The sequence below is a fragment of the Bubalus bubalis genome, chromosome 6 (genome assembly GCF_019923935.1).
Source record: "Bubalus bubalis isolate 160015118507 breed Murrah chromosome 6, NDDB_SH_1, whole genome shotgun sequence".
Classification (NCBI taxonomy): domain Eukaryota; kingdom Metazoa; phylum Chordata; class Mammalia; order Artiodactyla; family Bovidae; genus Bubalus; species Bubalus bubalis.
The window spans coordinates 51,027,445-51,046,515 of record NC_059162.1 but is presented as its reverse complement, the minus strand read 5'-3'; the positions used below and the strand labels follow the sequence as shown (position 1 = coordinate 51,046,515).

The following is a 19,071-nucleotide window of genomic DNA, read 5'->3' as shown; positions in this document are numbered from 1 at the left end:
ACCCTCTGAGTATTTGTATTAAATATTTGTGATATATATAGAGTATTTATGATATATATGGAGATAAAGAAACTTATATAACATTGGCTTAACATTATGAATCAGTTAGAAGTTGAGAAATACCTACCAAATACATACCAAGGGTAAATTTATTTTGCAAATATTTAACTTCTCCAGCAAGTGATTACCAAGAGGGTTTTATCATGAGCTCTGAGTTTGAAATGACTCATTTTATCTGCATATAGAAAAGTGCTTGCTTTTCCGTTTTTTACAACAGATAGGAGTTTTCAAGCTCATCTATGAAAACATTGCTCAGATTCTTTAAGATTTAATGTAAGTGTTAGTAGGCGGGCAGCAGGATAGAGTGTATCTCTGTTGAACTTGTGCAGATGGTGCCATACCCAATTCCTGCCAACAGCTCTAAAGCCTGAGAAAATTTCAAAGGAATATAATATTGCGTATATAGGTAAGCTATGTCTAAGGGTTGGAAGAAGCACAAGCTGGAATCAAGATTGCCGGGAGAAATATCAGTAATCTCAGATATGCAGATGACACCACCCTTATGGCAGTAAGTGAAGAGGAACTAAAAAGCCTCTTGATGAAAGTGAAAGTGGAGAGTGAAAAAGTTGGCTTAAAGCTCAACATTCAGAAAACGAAGATCATGGCATCCGGTCCCATCACTTCATGGGAAATAGATGCGGAAACAGTGGAAACAGTGTCAGACTTTATTTGGGGGGGCTCCAAAATCACTGCAGATGGTGACTGCAGCCATGAAGTTAAAAGACGCTTACTCCTTGGAAGGAAAGTTATGACCAACCTAGATAGCATATTCAAAAGCAGAGACATTACTTTGCCAACAAAAGTCCGTCTAGTCAAGACTATGGTTTTTCCAGTGGTCATGTATGGATGTGAGAGTCAGACTGTGAAGAAAGCTGAGCGCCGAAGAATTGATGCTTTTGAACTGTGGTGTTGGAGAAGACTCTTGAGAGTCCCTTGGACTGCAAGGAGCTCCAACCAGTCCATCCACCAGGAGATCAGCCCTGGGATTTCTTTGGAAGGAATGATGCTAAAGCTGAAACTCCAGTACTTTGGCCACCTCATGTGAAGAGTTGACTCATTGGAAAAGACTCTGATGCTGGGAGAGATTGGGGGCAGGAGGAGAAGGGGACGACAGAGGATGAGATGGCTGGATGGCATCACCTGACTCGATGGACATGAGTTTGGGTAAACTCCAGGAGTTGGTGATGGACAGGGAGGCCTGGCGTGTGATTCATGGGGTCGCAAAGAGTCGGACACGACTGAGCAACTGAACTGAACTGAACTGAAAGTCTGCCTATTCCTTATGTACAACTAGCTAGAAAAACCCAGGCTCAAAATTTGTCAATCGAGCTAATAACTCAGTTTTTTTGGTTGTTGACTATGAGTTCTTTTCACATTTTATCTCACTGACTGCAACAGCTCTATGAGGTAGGCAGTGTTATTATTGCTATTTTGTGGATGAGGAAACTGAAGTTGAGAGGTAACATTGCCCAAAGTAATGCCACTACTTAGTAGGATTCAAACCTAAGTGAATTTGATATTAAAGCCTAGACTTTTAAACTATTTTTGCTGCCCCCTCTAATAAGCAAACATACTAGATGATCCTTGAATTAGGCTGGCTTTTTCAAAGACAGAATAAATGCTGCTTTTCTGCCAGCTATGATCATGTTTGCAGAGGGAACACATCAGAAATACCTCTTGTTTATAAGGATCAGAGCTTGTGATTCACAATAATTCTTTTTTTTTTTTTTTTTACAGCTTCCAGAACTTCAATCTTTTAATTCAAAAATAAACTTCACTGCATAAAATACAAACTTGGGGAAGAGCAAAACAGATCCCATACCACTCCACACTCATTCTCTCGGGCCACCCTGGCCAGCGCTGAGGCCCAGCACTGACTGAGGTGCCCAGGCCATCTTTGCTGGCTAGAGGAGCCTGAGCTGTAGAGAGCAAGGCAGCCCAGTGGCTATCAACCTCCAACAGGGCTATGAGCACCTAGACCCTGTCCCTCCATGTTAGACTGCTAGCAGCCTGTAAGCCGCATCCCCATGCTCTCACTTATATCCCACACCTGAGCAGGAGGATAAACCCAGGTGCTCCCTCCTTTGGCACCTGTGGGAGGTTCAAACCTTGCCAGCCCTGCCCTTAGCAGGAACTCACATAGCTCCTCTGATCATGAGAGCCCTGAGCTGGGCCCCTGTCCTTGCTGTCTAGCCACTCTTGACCTGCTGGAGAGCCCCGCCGTGTCTTCCCCAGAGACCCTGATGATATAAGGACTCAGCTTCCCCATCCGCGGTGTGGCTGGCTTAGTCTTCGCACCCCAACATAAGCTGGGGTGGCTCCACTTGCCCTGCGGGGACCATGATGACAGTGGTCTAGGAGGCCTAGATGCTGACCCCCCGCCCCTGCCCCACACCAGCCTGCTGTCTGGCTTTGGCTCCAGCCGTGTGGCTCTGTTGAATCCGGTAGAGCCTCACTTACCGAGTCAGCAGTGTCTACAACTCACTGGCATTTAGGGACAGGATTAAGGGATTGGCCCTCCCTAAAGTGGCCCTGGGTTGTGTCTCAGCCTGGACCCACAATAATGCTTAAACAGCTCTAGAAATAAAGTCTTGGATACTTTATTCTCTTTTATAAATTTTTATTGTTATATAATTTATATTTATAAACATATAATATTGTATATGTGTATATATATACACATAATACATATATACACACATGTATACATATATATACATGTGTGAAAGTACTCACATCTTAAGAGTATAGCTTTGTTAATTTTTACATAGATATATACCCAAGTCAAGACCTAGATTATTTTCAGCACTTTGGGTGCTATATTGAATTTATATTTTTTAACCAGTTGCTTAAAGTGGGAGGACATGACTGAGCTCTGGTTAAAATTTTCTCGGGAGCTACAAAAATCCAGGCCATTGACCATGGTTTGTAGAGTTAGGTCAAGTGAGCCTCCCTGAGCCAGCTCATATCTGGGATGTCACTCTATCATCTTGCCTTGGGATCAGGTTCAAATTGCCAAATCTAATAGCTTGCCTTAGTTTTTCCCAAAAGACCACAGTGAAGGAGGTTTCCTTGTTTTTGTTTTGTTTTCATGGAAAATATAAAACATATACAGATAGAATGGTAAAATGTACCCCAAGTATCAGTCACCCAGTTTCAACAGTAAATCTATGGCCAAACTTTTTGCATTTTATCTTTTATCTCCCCAGCCACTGCTCCCTTGCTCCATCTATTTTGAAATAAACCCCAAATATCATATCATTTCTTCTATAAACATTTCAATGTCTCTATAAAGAATAAGGATTCTTTTTAACAATGGCTTTTGAAGCAAAGAAAAACTATAGAAGATCTTTGCTTTTTCATCATTAACCCTACGAAGGTTTTCTTGGCTAACCAATGGTCCTTACCAAATCATGTACTAAGAAGGTAAAACCTTCATTTTCAGGAAAACTGGCTATGAGTTTTCTGCATGCAAAGCGGTTTATGTAAAATTCACCTAATGACAAATCCCCAGGTTTTCAAAGCTGTTAGCCATCTTGCTCTTCTCAGTGCCCTGGCCACCCTGATCTAATTCTTAGGTATTATGGCTGTATGACGAGGATGCTCTTAGTTAAGCTAGAGAAGAGATAACTCTATATGTAAACCAGAGTATTCGTTCTAAGGAAGGTTAGCAGCATAATAGTGATAATATATGTTAAAACTACCACATATAAAGTAATCTCTCAGATTAGAGAGGAAAATTTCCCTCGAATGTATTCAATATTACAAGTTTCTATTTACAAAGAATATATGTCTCCAGTTTAAATTAGCTTATCTGTTCCCAAAAGTATGCTTTATAAGGAAAATGAATAAATATTCTTATATATTATTAATGAGAATGTTAATTTGTGGAGGTTAAATTGATAACATATTCCAGAAAAATGTATTTAAAATATACATATTCTCTGATCTAGGAATTCCACTTTTAGTAATATATCATAAAGAAGCAAAATTTTGTACAACTTATTTTAACCAGGTACAAGGCACTAATAGCGAACACATGCCTAATAAAAGAACACTGGTCAAATAAATTAAAGAATGTTCATATGATGTACAGCCATTAAAATATGTATAAAAAAGTAAATTTAAAAAATCAGGCCACATGACAATATGTATACATACTCCCAAGTTTAAAAAAAACTAAATAAAAACAAAAAAAGGAAAACAGGAGAGAAAAAGACAGGAAAATTAGAGGAGAAATCCCGGGGTCCCACCATCTCACTAACAGAATAGAAAGTAAATAATCACAGAAAAAAGAACAATATTTCCAAATCTAAAGGCTATCAGTACTCTTGCCTGGAAAATCCCATGGACAGAGGAGCCTGGTAGGCTGCAGTCCATGGGGTCGCTAAGAGTCAGACACGACTGAGCGACTTCACTTTGACTTTTCACTTCCATGCATTGGAGGAGGACATGGCAACCACTCCAGTGTTCTTGCCTGGAGAATCCCATGGACAGAGGAGCCTGGTGGGCTGCCGTCTATGGGGTCGCACAGAATCAGACAGGACTGAAGCAACTTAGCAGCAGCAGCAGGGAGGGCTCAACACAGTGAATAAAAAAGTCCCTATATCAGGAGATGTCAGGGTGAAATTTCAGAACCCTGAGATATTGGAGTATACCAGGCAGTCTATCACATTGCCCAAACTGCCAGTCAAACAGAATAAAAACAATAAAACATTTTCAGACTAACAACATCTCACAACATTCAACTCCAATGCACCTTCTTTGAGAGGTGACTGAAGGATGCAGTGTAATTTACCTAGAATTTTGGATTGACAATGAAGATGAGAAAAAAAATCCATCACTTACTAGCAATATAACCTTGGGTAAGTTACTTAAGCTCTTTATGCTTTAATTTCCTCTGTGAAAGTGAAAGTGTTGGGTCGTTCAGTCATGTCCGACTCCGTAACCTGTAGCCTGCCAGGCTCCTCTGTCCATGGGATTCTCCAGGCAAGAATACTGGATGGGGTTGCTATTCCCTTCTGCAGGGGATCTTCCTGACCCAGGGATCGAACCTGGGTCTTCTGCATTGGAGGCAGATTCTTTACTGTCTGAGCCACTCTCATTTCCTCTGTAATGGGAAGATAACTATATTGTTGTGAGGATTAAATTACTTAATATATAAAAATGTATTTAGCTAAATGCAATATTTTATCCTGGATTAGATCTTGGAATTAAAAAAAGTATAGAAGTGGAAAAATGATAGGATCCAAATAAAGTTTACAGTTTTGTTAAAACTATCATATCATTTAAAGTTTCTTATTTTGACAAATGTACTATAGTTATATTAGACATTAGAGGAAATTGGATGAAAGGTATATGGGAACTATACAATCTGTGCAACTGTACTGCAAATCTAAAATTATTACAAAATAAAAGATTAATTAAAAAAAGTATCGACTTGTCCTTCATACCAAAATAGATCATCAACCTAAATGTAGGAGCTAAAACTATAAAACTCCTTTACATAAAACTGTAACATAGTTACCTTGAATTAGGCAATGGTTTCTTAGATGAAAAACACAGCAACAAAAGGAAAAATAGACAAAATTGACTTTATCAAAATTAAACACTTTTATGCTTTAAAGGATATCATTAAGAAAGTGAAAAGATAGCTAATGGAATAGAAAAAGTTTGCAAATCATATATCTGATAAGGGACTGGTATGCAGAATATACAAAGTATTTTTACTAATTCAACAATAAAAAAACAAACAATCCAGTTAAAAAATGGACAAGGGATTTAAATAGACACTTTCAAAGAAAATACACAAAGGGTCAATGAGCACCTGAAAAGATGATCAACATCACTAGTCATTAGGAAAGTGAAGTCATTCAGTCGTGTCCTACTCTTTGCGACCTCATGGACTGTAGCCTATCAGGCTCCTCCATCCATGGGATTTTCCAGGCAAGAGTGCTGGAGTGGATTGCCATTTCCTTCACTAGTCATAAGGGACATGCAAATCAAAACCTCAATTAGATACCACTTTACACTCACTAGGCTGACTAAAATAAAAAGGACAGACAATAATAAGAGTTGAGAATGTGGAGAAATTGGAACCATCACATATTGTTGGTGGGATGGTAAAATATTGTAGACACTTAAAACTGAATGGTGAAAGTCAAAGTGAAAGTGAAGTCGCTCAGTCGTGTCCGACTCTTTGCGACCCTATGGACTGTAGCCTACCAGGCTCCTCAGTCCTTGGAATTTTCCAGGCAAGAGTACTGGAGTGGGTTGCCATTTCCTTCTCCTGGGGATCTTCCCAACCCAGGGATCGAACCAGGGTCTCCTGCACTGCAGGCAGACGCTTTACCGTCTGAGCCACCAGGAGACCCCCCCAAACTGTTAAACAGAATTACCACATGAGAAAGAAATTCCACTCTTAAGTATATACCCAAGAGAACTGGAAACCTATGTTCAAAAACAAATGTGGACACAAATGTTCACAGCAGCATCAATCACAATAGCAAAGAGCTAGTAACAACCCACATTACCAACTGATGACTGGATAAACAAAATATAGTATACTCACATACTGGAATATTATTCAGAAAAAAAGAGTTGCCTACTGACAGTAGGGGCTGGGGGGAGGGGCAGAGAATAGAGAGAGACCACTAATAGGCATGAGGTTTCTTTCTTTGAGTGATGAAAATAATCTGAAATTGATGTGAATATTCTGAAATTGGTGTGAACCATTATTACTAGTGGTGGTGACTGAAAAACCGTGTATATACTAAAAATTATGTAATCATATACTTTAAAAGGCTAAATTTTATGATGTGTGCATTATATCACAATAAAACTGTTATTTTAAAGATGTATTTAGAATCGTTGTTGGCATAAAGTAAGTACTATGTTTCCGAATATTTACTGCCTCTCCTTGCAGAAGTTTTAGTTGTGTGACTTACCTTAGTCAATGAAATGTGACTGAAAATGATGTATATCACTTCCTGGAAGCTTTGGGAGCCACCATATCACTTTCCCTCTGCTGTAGCAATCAGCAACATTCAAAATAGAAGTGGCTTCATCAGCCTGGTTCCGAGAGCAAAAACAATGCAGAGGGCTTCCCTGGTGGTCCCGGGGTTAAGAATCCGCATGCCAATACAGGGGACGCGGATTCAATCCGTGGTCTGGGAAGATCCCACATGTCTCAGGGCAACTAAGCCCATGAGCCGCAACTCCTCAAGCCCATGCTCTACAGCCTGTGCTTCGCAACAAGGGAAGCCACGGCACCACAAGTAGAGAGTAGTCCCCGCTCGCTGCAGCTAGAGAAAGCATAAATAAAAGCCAAACGAAAACCAATGTAGAGCAGAGCTGCAGCCAACTTTCAATGGACATGTCGCATGAGTGAGAGCTGACACTGTAAGCCATGAGATTCTAGGCCATGTATTAATAACAACAACAACAAAAACTAGTATAATTGCCACTACTGGCAGAAATTAGGAAATAGTGTTGGCCCATCACCTCAAACGTATTTATGTGGAAATACCATTTAGACAGTGAAATAGAGAACTGGAGTACAATGAGAAGTCAGGGCAGGAGAAAGTGTGTCTGACTTTTTTGCGATTAGCCTGCCCGGTTTCTCTGTTCATGGAATTCTCCAGGCAAGAATTCTGGAGTGGGTTGCCATTCCCTTCTCCAGGGGATCTTCCCGACCCAGGAATCGAACCCAGGTCTCCCACATTGTGGGCAGATTCTTTACCACCTGAGCCACCAGGCAAGGTCAGGGCAGATGAAGGAACATGCAAATCCATGAGTACTGAGTGGCCTGTTCTGGTTCTGGGGATTCGGAGACGCCGCACACGATCTCGCTGTTAGCTAATGTTGATTGAGTGCTGATTCAGTTCCAAGTCCTTCTGGGCTCTGGGGCTTATGTAGTCTCCAGTCTCATCAAAGAGAAGTTTGGTGATGAATAAGAAGCTTCTCCAATTTTGACCCACAAATAAACAATTCTATTTTAGAGAAATTAGTGAAGCAAATAAAAGGTTGTGGGATCCGTTTAAAATAGCTGCAGAGCGTTAAGGGCTGTGAGCCAGGCCAAACAATACACCTTCCCACACACCCGACTTGGGCCTGTGATTACTCAAATCCCAGCACTGGCCCGGGGCGCTGCCCGCCAGGGACAACCCTCCTCAGAGCACAGCTGGAAGGCAGTTTGCTGGAACAGGGCAGAGCTGGACCTGGCCTTCGCCTTTGAATTGACTAGGCATTAACTGGGGGCAGGGGGAAATGCCTGACACTTTTCTTTATAAAATTAATGCTGACCATCACAACTCCTCACCATTGGGGTTTCCACCTCCTCTCCTGGGAACTGGCTTTTGCAGTTCTGGCAGCCACTCAGTGGGGTGATGAGGCAGGGGGAGGTAAGTGGCTCAGAGACTCCTTTAAACTGACAGCCTAGGTCTGACCTGAAGTTTATCTGTTGTGAGAAGGCTGCAGAGACAAATGTTTATTCATGCACCTAAAGTTTTAAAACTCTCTTTGTAAATGGAGTGTAGTTGGCCCAGTCCTGAGCACCAGGCACAAGGATAGAAGAAGCTGGATTTTGAGACATACAAAACAGAGAGACAGTGTAAGGCTCTGGGGAGCAGCTGTTGGCTCTTCTACCCACGGAGAAGCATCAGCCTGGCTGGAGTTAGGCAGGTCCACACACAACGGTGCCTTGAAGATAGTACAGTGAACACCAAGGAGGGTCCCCTAGACCAGACCTGGGTGGGCACAACTGAGAAGACACCAGAGACCAGGACAGTCTTCGCCTGGAGAGAAAGAGTCCTTGGCAGGGGAGGAGACAGGGAGTTGTGACTTGTCCGGCGGCTCTGGTCAGTCTGCTGAGGAGGGCTGTGGGCAGGGGCTGCGGGTAGGGGCTGCCTGGCCCACCCACTGCGGCAGAGGCAGGGAACAGTTGGGCGCTCCCAGGTGCATCTCAACTGCCACGGCATCTCTCAGCCTTGGAGTCTCTCATGTGTTCAGTATGCATTTCCTTTAAAAAAAAAATCAGAGAAACATCTTGAAAGTCAACCAGCCTCCTTCCACCTGGCCCTGCTCTTCCTTTTACTGAGGACAGCCTGAGACGATCCCTTGCTGCAGCAGCTAGTTTGTAAGAGTCAACTCAGGATATAAAAAAATACTCTGGGCCTGAAATCCCCCTCTCTGGCTTATGATTCTTCATTTCTAGACATCCTTGGTAAAGTCTAGAGTGCAGAAGAGATGAAGCCAAAGTCCCTGCTCGGAGACCTCAGTGCCTGGGTGAGAGCAAGTCATTGGACAGGAGCCGATGGGACTCACAGTAGTTGCAGGGATCACAGGCCTGGCCCTGGTGCTGGGTGGGGCTTTTGGATGGCAGAGAGTGAGGAAGGGGTACGAAGCAGGCCCTTTCCCGCAAGTAGGACGTAATCTCTGAACTCCCAACAGCATTGTGTCTGTACTTTTCTATCTCTCCTACCATGTGTGAGGACCGGAGGTGGTCTGGTTCTGCCTCCTCAACAATGCCTGGTGGATGTCTTTTGCTGAAGCAGTTATTCAGTAATTAGAGGACTCTGAAGTCAGGCTGGGTGCACTGAGATTCTGGGTTTTCCACTGACATTCGTATTTTGCAGGTGTTTATCCCATTTCAACAGTGAACAAACTGAGGTACAGTGATTTATTCAACTGTTCATTCACTCACTCAATAAACATGTATCGTGAGCTAAGACGTCCTGAATACTGGGGATAGGGACAAAAATCATAAAGCTTGCATTCTAGTGTGAGCAGATGAATAAAAACAAATGAATGTAAAATACATAGATAGCTATCAATGCAATGGAGAAAAATAAAGTGGGAAGGGGCTTTTAGAAAGGAAGGGTCAGAAGAAGCCTCCTACGCAGCTGATACGTGAACAGAGTTCAAATGGAGATAGGGAGTGAGGATTGCGGAATGTGGCCAACGGCCATTGCAGGAAGGGAAAGGACCCGGGAGTCCGGTGACCCGGGAGCAGCAAGGAAGCCACCAACTTCCGTGACTTGTCCAGGTTTCATCAACACAAAGCTTGAGCCACAGTCTAGTGTCAGAACTCTACACCTAAAAACCTTTTTATTTCATGGGCATTGCAAATCTTATATGACTCTTAGGTTTTTTCCCTCCTATATATCCTCACTTGAACATATTTAACTTATAAGCCAACTCTAAGTCCTCAACATGCCTATTTTTAAAAAACGATTTCAACCATTAAAAAAAATGATTTATTTTTGGATGTGCTGGATCTTCTCCTGGCTTTGTGTGGGCTTTCTCTAGTTCCGGAAAACTGGGGCTACTCTTCATTGCAGTGTGCGAGCTTCTCATTGCAGTGGCTTCTCCTGTTGAGGAGCAGAGGCTGTGCACACAGGCTTCAGTACTTTGGCACACCGGCTTAGTATTTGCGGCTCACGGGCTCTCGAGTGCAGCAGCTGTAGCACACAGACTTAGTTGTTCGTGGCACGTGGAATCTTCCCAGACTCTTATCCACTGCGCCACCAGGCAAGTCCCTATGTCAACCATTTTTAAGTGTACAATTTAGCAGCATTAAATACATGCAGTGTTGTGCAACTATCACTACTATTCACCTCCAGCACTTTCTCATCATCCCAAACAGAAGATCTGTATCCATTAAACAGTAACTCCCCTTTCCCCCATCCCATGGTTCATGTCTACACATTAGACACGTTGGCCAAGTACAGAAATACTTGTATATATGTCTATAAATCTGCTACTGTAGGTACTTTAGATTAGTGGAAATACACTATGTGTCTGGCTCATTTCACTTAGCATTTTTCAAGGTTCATCCATATTGTAGCATGTATCAGAACTCCATTCCTAGGATTTTCCCTGGTGGTCCAGTGGTTAGGTGCTTTCACTGCTGGGGCCCAGGTTCAATTCCTAGGTGGGGAACTAAGATCCAGCAAGTCACAAGGTATGGCATTAAAAAAAAAATTCATTCCTTATTATAGTTGAATAATATTCCATTCCATGTGTGTATACCACATTTTATTTACCCACTCATCTGTTGTCACTTGTCAATTCTACCTTCTTGCTATTGTGAAAATGATGTTATAAACACTGTTGTACAAGTATGTTTGAGGCCTTATTTGGAGTATTTATCTAGAAGTGGAATTGCTGGATCATATGGTAAGTCTATGTTTTTAGCTTTTCTGAGGAACTGACAAAACTTTCCCACGATGGTTGCACAATTTTACATTTCCAGCAGCAATGGACAAATGTTCCAATTTCCCATACCAACACTTGTTAGTGTGTGTCTTAATAGCCATCATAAAGTGTGAAGAGACACCTCACTGTGGTTCAGGTTTTACTTTTCTCACTGGCTACTAGAAACAGTCGAATTCGTTACCCACCTTCAATAGGTGCATATATTTTTAGTTTTGGTCCTAGTGGCTTTTTGTTTTCTGACTCACTTCTAAATATATACCAGAGATTTTCAACCAGGGGTGATTTTCATTCTCAGTCCTCCCAGCTTTTGGCAACTGGAGACATTTTACGTTATCACGACTGAAGGAGGGGGTGCTACTGGCTCTCAGTGCACAGAGCTTAGCGGTGCTGATGAACATCCAACCAGGTACTGGACGGCCACTCGCAGCAACTTGGCCCCAGCTGTCAACAGTGCCAAGGTAAGAGGCCCTGGATTACAATTATCCTGTCATAGTTCAGGTACCCTTGTGAAGTGCCTTAAATCCTTTTGGGAATAAAGCAGCATACACAATGAACTACTGCTTCTGAATTAAATGACACCAACATTGTAATGATGCAGAAGGCATAAATTTCTTTTTATAATTACCTCTGTATATATATTCAATTTATATATTTAAATATACTTATTGAATCAGTTATTAATCAAATAACCTAAAACACAATGTGAGATAAAAATACTGCCATTACAATCTTCAAAAAATAACAATGTTTCTGAAGGAAATAACAAATCCTGGTATTTTAGGCCTTTCATTATTGAAAAATATATACCAGGCTCTCTGTTTGGCACTAGTTATACATGGGTGGACCAGGTGGATATGGTCCCTATACCCAGAGAACACATGCCTCACTCATGAATACCTGATGTTAGGCTATTCCTTTTCAGACAGACCTTTGATGCCTACTCCCTTTTCAGTTGAATAGTTCAAGGAAACAGAAATTCTTATAAAATGGAAAACTTTAATTGTTTAAAGCAAAGGCACAAGTAAACATTTCAGGTTATCATACAATGTTACAATAAGAAAGTCCAAAAATTAAAATGAAATACATTATAATTTTGCATCTCTATAGTATATTTAATGTATTATTCTATCTTCTCTTCTTTGGAATGAAAAGAAGGTATAGGCGGATCAATGGATGTAATGTAAAAACTTGGATTATAAATAGCATTCACTCCATTTTTAGTCAGAAAATTTAATTTGAGTAGAATGAATTAAATTAACTAAAAAACATTGTTTCATTAATGACAGAGCAGCAATAACTTTCAGGCTAAAGTTCATTGTTTTAACAAAATAAATCACTGATTTAATGAAATGTTAGCTGTTGATGCCTGGTACTTATATAAAAATCAAGCTGGCCATGAAAGGGCTTTATTAAGACACAATTCATATACTCATTTTACTTTAAATCTGAACATTATAGTGCATTATGTAAAGAAAAAGAAGGATGAGGAACCATGTCATTTCTAATGATGTCAGAAATAAAATACTTTAAAAGGTCTAGACCTTGTTTTCAATCAAAGGCACTATCTGGAGAGTAACAAGCTGCATTCAGAGCTAAGAAAGTTTTTTCCTTCCCCAAATAGCCAGCCGGTTAGCTGGGACTTGCTGTCTCAGTTAGTCATCAAACACCGCATGCTTAATACCTATCAACAAAAAGGGTAGAGATCATGTAGTTATATCTTTGACATACATTTCCAGGAAGAAAATTTTTTTCCACTAATTTTTTAATAGGCTATTGAAATATTTTCTTGGTCTGTAAGGTCTCTGTTTAATCACCTCAGTGTAATTTCCACTTTATTCAAGTGACTTGTAACCTCTTCTCAGCATTTCAACCCAGGATGACAATGACACCAGAAATAAACTATTCCAAGGGAGCAAGTTATCCTATTACATCCTAAAGGCCAGGAAGATTTTAAACCCTTCTAAGAAGTATCTGAATCAAAGATCTTGAAAGAAAAGATTGTTGTTTCTAATTTTTCATTATTCAAATTACAAGAGTCCCAACAGATTAAGGTTTACTTAACTACTAATTCCTAACCAGAAACAGTACTTAGGAAATTTTCTAAGGATATCTTTCAAAGTTTAGAATTGAAACATGATTCTAAAAGGATAAGTCAAATTATAACAATGACTCAATGAAGCATACCCTAAAGGTCAATGATGCATGCTTTAGAGAATGGTGCCAAGATTCTGGAATTCTTCCCTTTTTTTCTCCATTTCCAAAGGCACAGATATCCTTCTGAATTTTCTATGGCTTCAAATACTTCATAATCTAAAATAGCTGGCACCGTCTCCATTTTGAATAGTTTTAAGTATAGGATCCACCAGGAAATTTTAGGTCCAAACCATTAGCTCAATAGCAAAAGCAAATCTTCTACTTGAGACAAACTGAAGAGGTAAACCTACATGTTAGAGTATCTAAATTAAAATCAGCAAACTTTCTCTAAAGTGACAGACAGTAGATATTTTAAGCTAAAGCATCTGCCTGCAATGCGGGAGACTTGGATTTGATCCCTGGGTTGGGAAGATCCCCTGGAGAAGGAAATGGCAACCCATTCCAGTACTCTTGCCTGGAAAATCCCATGGATGGAGGAGCCTGGTAGGCTACAGTCCATGGGGTCACAAAGAGTCAGACAGGACTGAGCGACTTCATTTTCACTTTCACTCTGCTATTGTAGCACAAAAACAGTAACAGATAATACACAAATGAAGAAGCATGGGTATGCTCTAATAAAACTTTACTGACACTGAAATTTGAAGGTCATATGATTTTCATGTGATTTTTTTCCCCCTCAACCCTTCAAAAATATAAAAATCACCCTTAGCTTGTGGGTCTGAAACTCCAGTACTTTGGCCACCTCATGTGAAGAGTTGACTCATTAAAGACTCTGATGCTGGGAGGGATTGGGGGCAGGAGGAGAAGGGGACGACAGAGGATGAGATGGCTGGATGGCATCACGGACTTGCTGGACATGAGTTTGAGTGAACTCCGGGAGTTGGTGATGGACAGGGAGGCCTGGCGTGCTGCGATTCATGGGGTCGCAAAGAGTCGGGCACGACTGAGCAACTGAACTGAACTGAACTAGCTTGCGGGTCATGTAAAAATAGGCTGTAGGCTGGAACAAGCTTATGGGCTGGACCAGTCAGATTTCTTGATGTGGGGGTCAAAGCTATCATGTTGCCATAAATCATCTCACTTCATTTGGGCATCAACAGCCTCAAGAATGACAGCAATGAACCCAAAAAGAGAATCTCAAAGGCACCAGACAATTCTAGAAGTACCTACATTCATAAGCTTTATGTAGCTTATGAATGTTGATACTCACATATCTATACATATAGATATATATATATCTCTGTAATATATCCAGGAAACAGTTTAAATCAAATTTATTTAAATCACATTAACTGCCAGAAAAGCAGGGAATTGATAAATTCATTTAGCTGAGCCTTTTCAAATGCTTTGGTGTCAGAGCAATCTGGATTAAAACTTTAGCTCTGATATTTACTAACTTGTGGCCACAGTTAAATTACTTAACCACTAAAATTTAGCCTGGAACTATGGACACAGGAGGCATGTTTTCAATCTTGTCTCTCAAGAGCTTGCTTACAAAGGGCTTGCTGGGAAAGCCTTGCTTACAATGTACCATAAGGCTTACCTCCTTGTTCTAGAAAACTAGTTTTGTCTCTTCTATTCCATTTTATCATGTAATTTTTTTTCTGCATGCAACATATTGTACAAAATTTACCTCCGTATTTACTGAATTCTGCCTTCCTCTTATTCTTGAGGATTATTTTCTTTTCATAAGCTGCTGAGGAAAATTAGAGTAGAAAGCATCCAGCCAACACATTTCTGGAGTCTTTCCATAGTGGAAATGTAGTTTGGGTGTTTCCTCTAATTTATCAGTGACAGGCATCAGTTTTCTAGGGAAAAAAAGGTCTAGATGATAAAGAACTGGTAGGAACGGATTCTTATGGCTTGCTTCATCTATAGATCAGTAACTAGAGAATCTGAAGATAACATTCATAGATTATTTGCAGATATAATTGTTGTGCATCGTGGACCTCAGACCATTGCTTAAATTATATTAAGTAGAATATTAGCACTAAGTGATGCCTGTTATACTCTCTCTAATCAAGAAAAATTTAGTAGTTACATACACATGAAGTAAAAGATTTCACCAATAGTGTCTTTGAATAAGCATCAGTTATGAATCTGCTAGTGTTGAATGCTAAGCAAAATACTAAAGCTACTGCAATATTAGTGTTTGGTTTTATTTTCAATTGTCTTTAACCTATTATTTACAGAGGTCCAGTTATAATGCTGAAGGCAGTCATTTTTCAACAAGTACATTCTCCATATAAAATGTTCAATGTTGGGTGGTACAGATTTATAAATATGTACAAAAACCCAATATATTTGTAGCTAACTAGTACTCTGGTAGGCAACACATGGAAGCATCATATGCACATAAAAATTTGAAATTAAAACAAAACTTAAAATTCTTAAGACAACCATTAACTTGTGTTTATAAAATTATGTGAAAAAAGGCTTTGTGTTTGGGAATTTTCAATGGCCCACTAATAAAGCAGTAATTTTAGTTGGAAAAAAAAAAAAAAGAAGTTTCCAAACACAAAATACCAAGATAACTCAGATGTATATCTTGGTTAAATGTGTGTAGACAGCTGCTCTGAAAACAAATTGATAAATATAAATATACAATTTGTTCACTGAGCATAAAATATTGCACGAGAACAGCTTTGTCTGAAGAAAATTCAATTTTCCATAGTTCTGAACTTCAAAATGGTTCCTCACATATAGATATAACTGCATTTTCTAAACAAGAAATGTTAATATTTAGTAATACTGTTAGAACCTCGTTTTTCCCATTAACCATATTCCATTCTGTTTTATGGCAATGGTAAGTCAGTGGTTAAGATTTGGCAAAGATAAAAAGGCAGATAAGACTGTAAAATATATATTTATATATATATATACACACACATATACATATGAAACAGATATGTTCCAAAAACCCTTAGTCATGATAACTGATCCCTTAAAGAAAAATCCACAGTCTAGGTCACAGTGATGGTCAGACGGTGGTTGAGTACGAGGCTCTTCTCAGGGGCTGCTCCTTTTGAGCCACTCGACTGCTGTCTCTGGTCTCCAGCACACTGTCTTCTACTTCGCTTTCACTACCATCTGCCAGAGTGGGGTCCAAAGACATTGGACCAGATTTTCTGTGCAAAGGGAAACCAATGCCACTTTCCTGTAAGGAATTATCTATAAACTCTTCATCAGAGGAATGGAATGATTCATCATCTCCTATTAAATGGTTGACGATGTGGATTCCATCAAAAGGGGGTTGGCTGGAGAAGCCTCTCTGGCCTTTTAGGCACCTGAGCTGTCAAAACAAAATCCAAGTTAATATACTCAACTTGGGGAAATACACACACTCCAAGAAAGCAAACATTTCATATTTAAGCAAGAAGATACCTTGATCTTTTTTCAATTTATGGATATAAATAGTAACTACCAATTTTTTAGTGACTCTTAAATGTCATGCAATGGGCACATAATTTATTTTTAGTTAAATCATCACAACAATCCTATGTGGTTGATTTTACTGTCTTCATTTTAGAGATTAGGAAATAAGAGACTCAGGTAGTATAGCTTGCTGAGGACACACACAATAGTCAAGTTTAGATCCAAACTGAACCTCTGCTATACTAGAAATAACATAAACCCCATGTACCCATCATTAATTTCAACATCTAACACATCATGGACAATCTTGTTACAATATACCTCTCATGTTCCTGATTATTTTGAGGTAAATCTCATCCTATCAGTTCACCTGTAAATATTTCAGTGTACATCTGTAGAAGAAATGAACTTAATAAAGACAATACTCTGAACTATTACACAGCCTGTCTTGGAGCATGTCTCCATAATTTTGTGAATGATGATGATGATAATGGTTTACAAATCAAAAACATTTGTGGAGTCTCCATCCTGTACCACTATCACTCAGTGAGAGCAGAGATGCTTTCTTCCCACCATGATATGTTCTTCTGTGTAGATGGGACGTATACTATTTTTGTCTTCTCTCCCCTATTCTTCCCAGGGAGAAAGAGTGACTTCTCTCACTAAGGGGTAGGGGAGAGGAATGGCACGTACTGCTCAGCTCTTTGCCCTCTCTTTCCATCTTTGGGAACCAGGTTCTGCTTCTCCATCCCTGGAGTCTTACAGGGCCATACCCTTGTGTGGGAAGGGCTATGGAGATCAAATGCTACCTATTACTGGGGGGGGCAAGTCAGACAAACTCTAAAGTTCAATACTGAAAAGCCCACTGTTGTCACACATCAAAAACCACATTCTCCCAAACCAGTTTTACCAGTATTGAGAGTGATTTTCTCTTCATCATCTGTCCCTTCTTTGCCTCAGTCCACTACCATATAATTAAGACATCAGCCTCTTTTCAAGAATTTGTTTCAAAAATATAAAATTTAATCTTGATATTATCACTTGTTTAATTTCTCTCATTCATCATGAATTTTCTCCTACAAGAGTTTTTTTTTAATCTAAAACAATAAAAACAAATAACTACCCAAATCTACTTCGACTATCAAGAATTTGCTAAAAATACACTTCATATCTCTTGTCCTTATCAGTATTATCAACCTGCAATTTTTGTTCTTTAGGGACAAATTCCTGGTCACTAACTATCTTTCCAATCTTGAGATAAAGGCAATGTGAAATATTCAGGAAATATTACATACACTTTCAAAACTAACGGTTCTGAGAGTAAAGACATTACAGCTTTGCCATAACACCTCCTAGCTTTCCTGATAGACATCCGGGAAGATGTGAAGAAACCCTAGTAAATCTCTGTTGGTATGTGACAATGGGAAACAAGAAGGATGCTGGGGCTCAACACAGCGATGTCTACTTCAGGGAAAGCATCAGACATTAAGAAATTCTTGTGCCCTAGGCTAAGAGAACATCACTGTGAGTTACTATATAACTGAAGTAAAACCTTCCTCTATGGCATAGCACAAGGGAGATAAACTTCGAGTTGAATCTCCAGGGAAAGGACATAGAGCACCACAGAGACCTCCCCGTGGTTGTTGATACCCACTGCATTACTACAACTGCCATGCTCTGATGCAACATCCTATCACCGAATTGCAACACATGATTTATAGCTCCAAATATAAAATTAAGTCAGTTAATCTCTTCCTTTCTCTTGTCCCCAGACCCTTTTGAAGAAATAATATAGAGCGCGTGTCCTCCTTCTTCCTGGCTATAAATGAGGATTGTGGTAGAGGAACTACAACTTCCAAATTGTTGGGAAAGCTGTAGCTTTTCTTTGTTCTAACAAAATTTACTGCAATTAAAACACCACAGCGTCATATCAAATGTAATCACTGACCTCAAATATTATACGAAATACAACTATAGATAGAAGGGTCCTTTCTTCAACATCAGAGATGCAATTTAAAAAATGCTTCCTTATTTGATAATTGCTAATACAGAATAGCAAAGGCATAGAGAAAGTTTTTGGTGGAGAGAAGAAAAGTCTATTTGATAAAACTGAAACTATCTAGTTATCCCCTGGACCTAGGAGTGTGCATATTGGTTCTGAGAGGGTAGAGTGTGCATATTGGTTCTGAGATGTTTATTTTCAGGCCCTGAAAATAAACATCTGGGCAAGGAATTCCAGGGTACTGAGTACCCAGAGTGTGGTCT

At 39.9% G+C, this 19,071-nt stretch overlaps 1 protein-coding gene across 13 annotated transcripts in view; it reads right to left on the bottom strand.

Moving 5' to 3' along the window:
• Positions 1–16,281: 16,281 nt before the first annotated feature.
• The window catches only part of EVI5 (ecotropic viral integration site 5), a 242,191-nt gene continuing 239,401 nt past the window's right edge, over positions 16,282–19,071 (bottom strand). For all 13 annotated transcript variants that reach the window (XM_044944678.1, XM_006061325.3, XM_025288256.2 and 10 more), the window contains one exon: positions 16,282–16,723. In XM_044944678.1, coding sequence (XP_044800613.1) covers positions 16,412–16,723 — 312 coding nt within the window. In that variant the 3' untranslated portion in view covers positions 16,282–16,411. The remainder of the gene's footprint in view (positions 16,724–19,071) is intronic.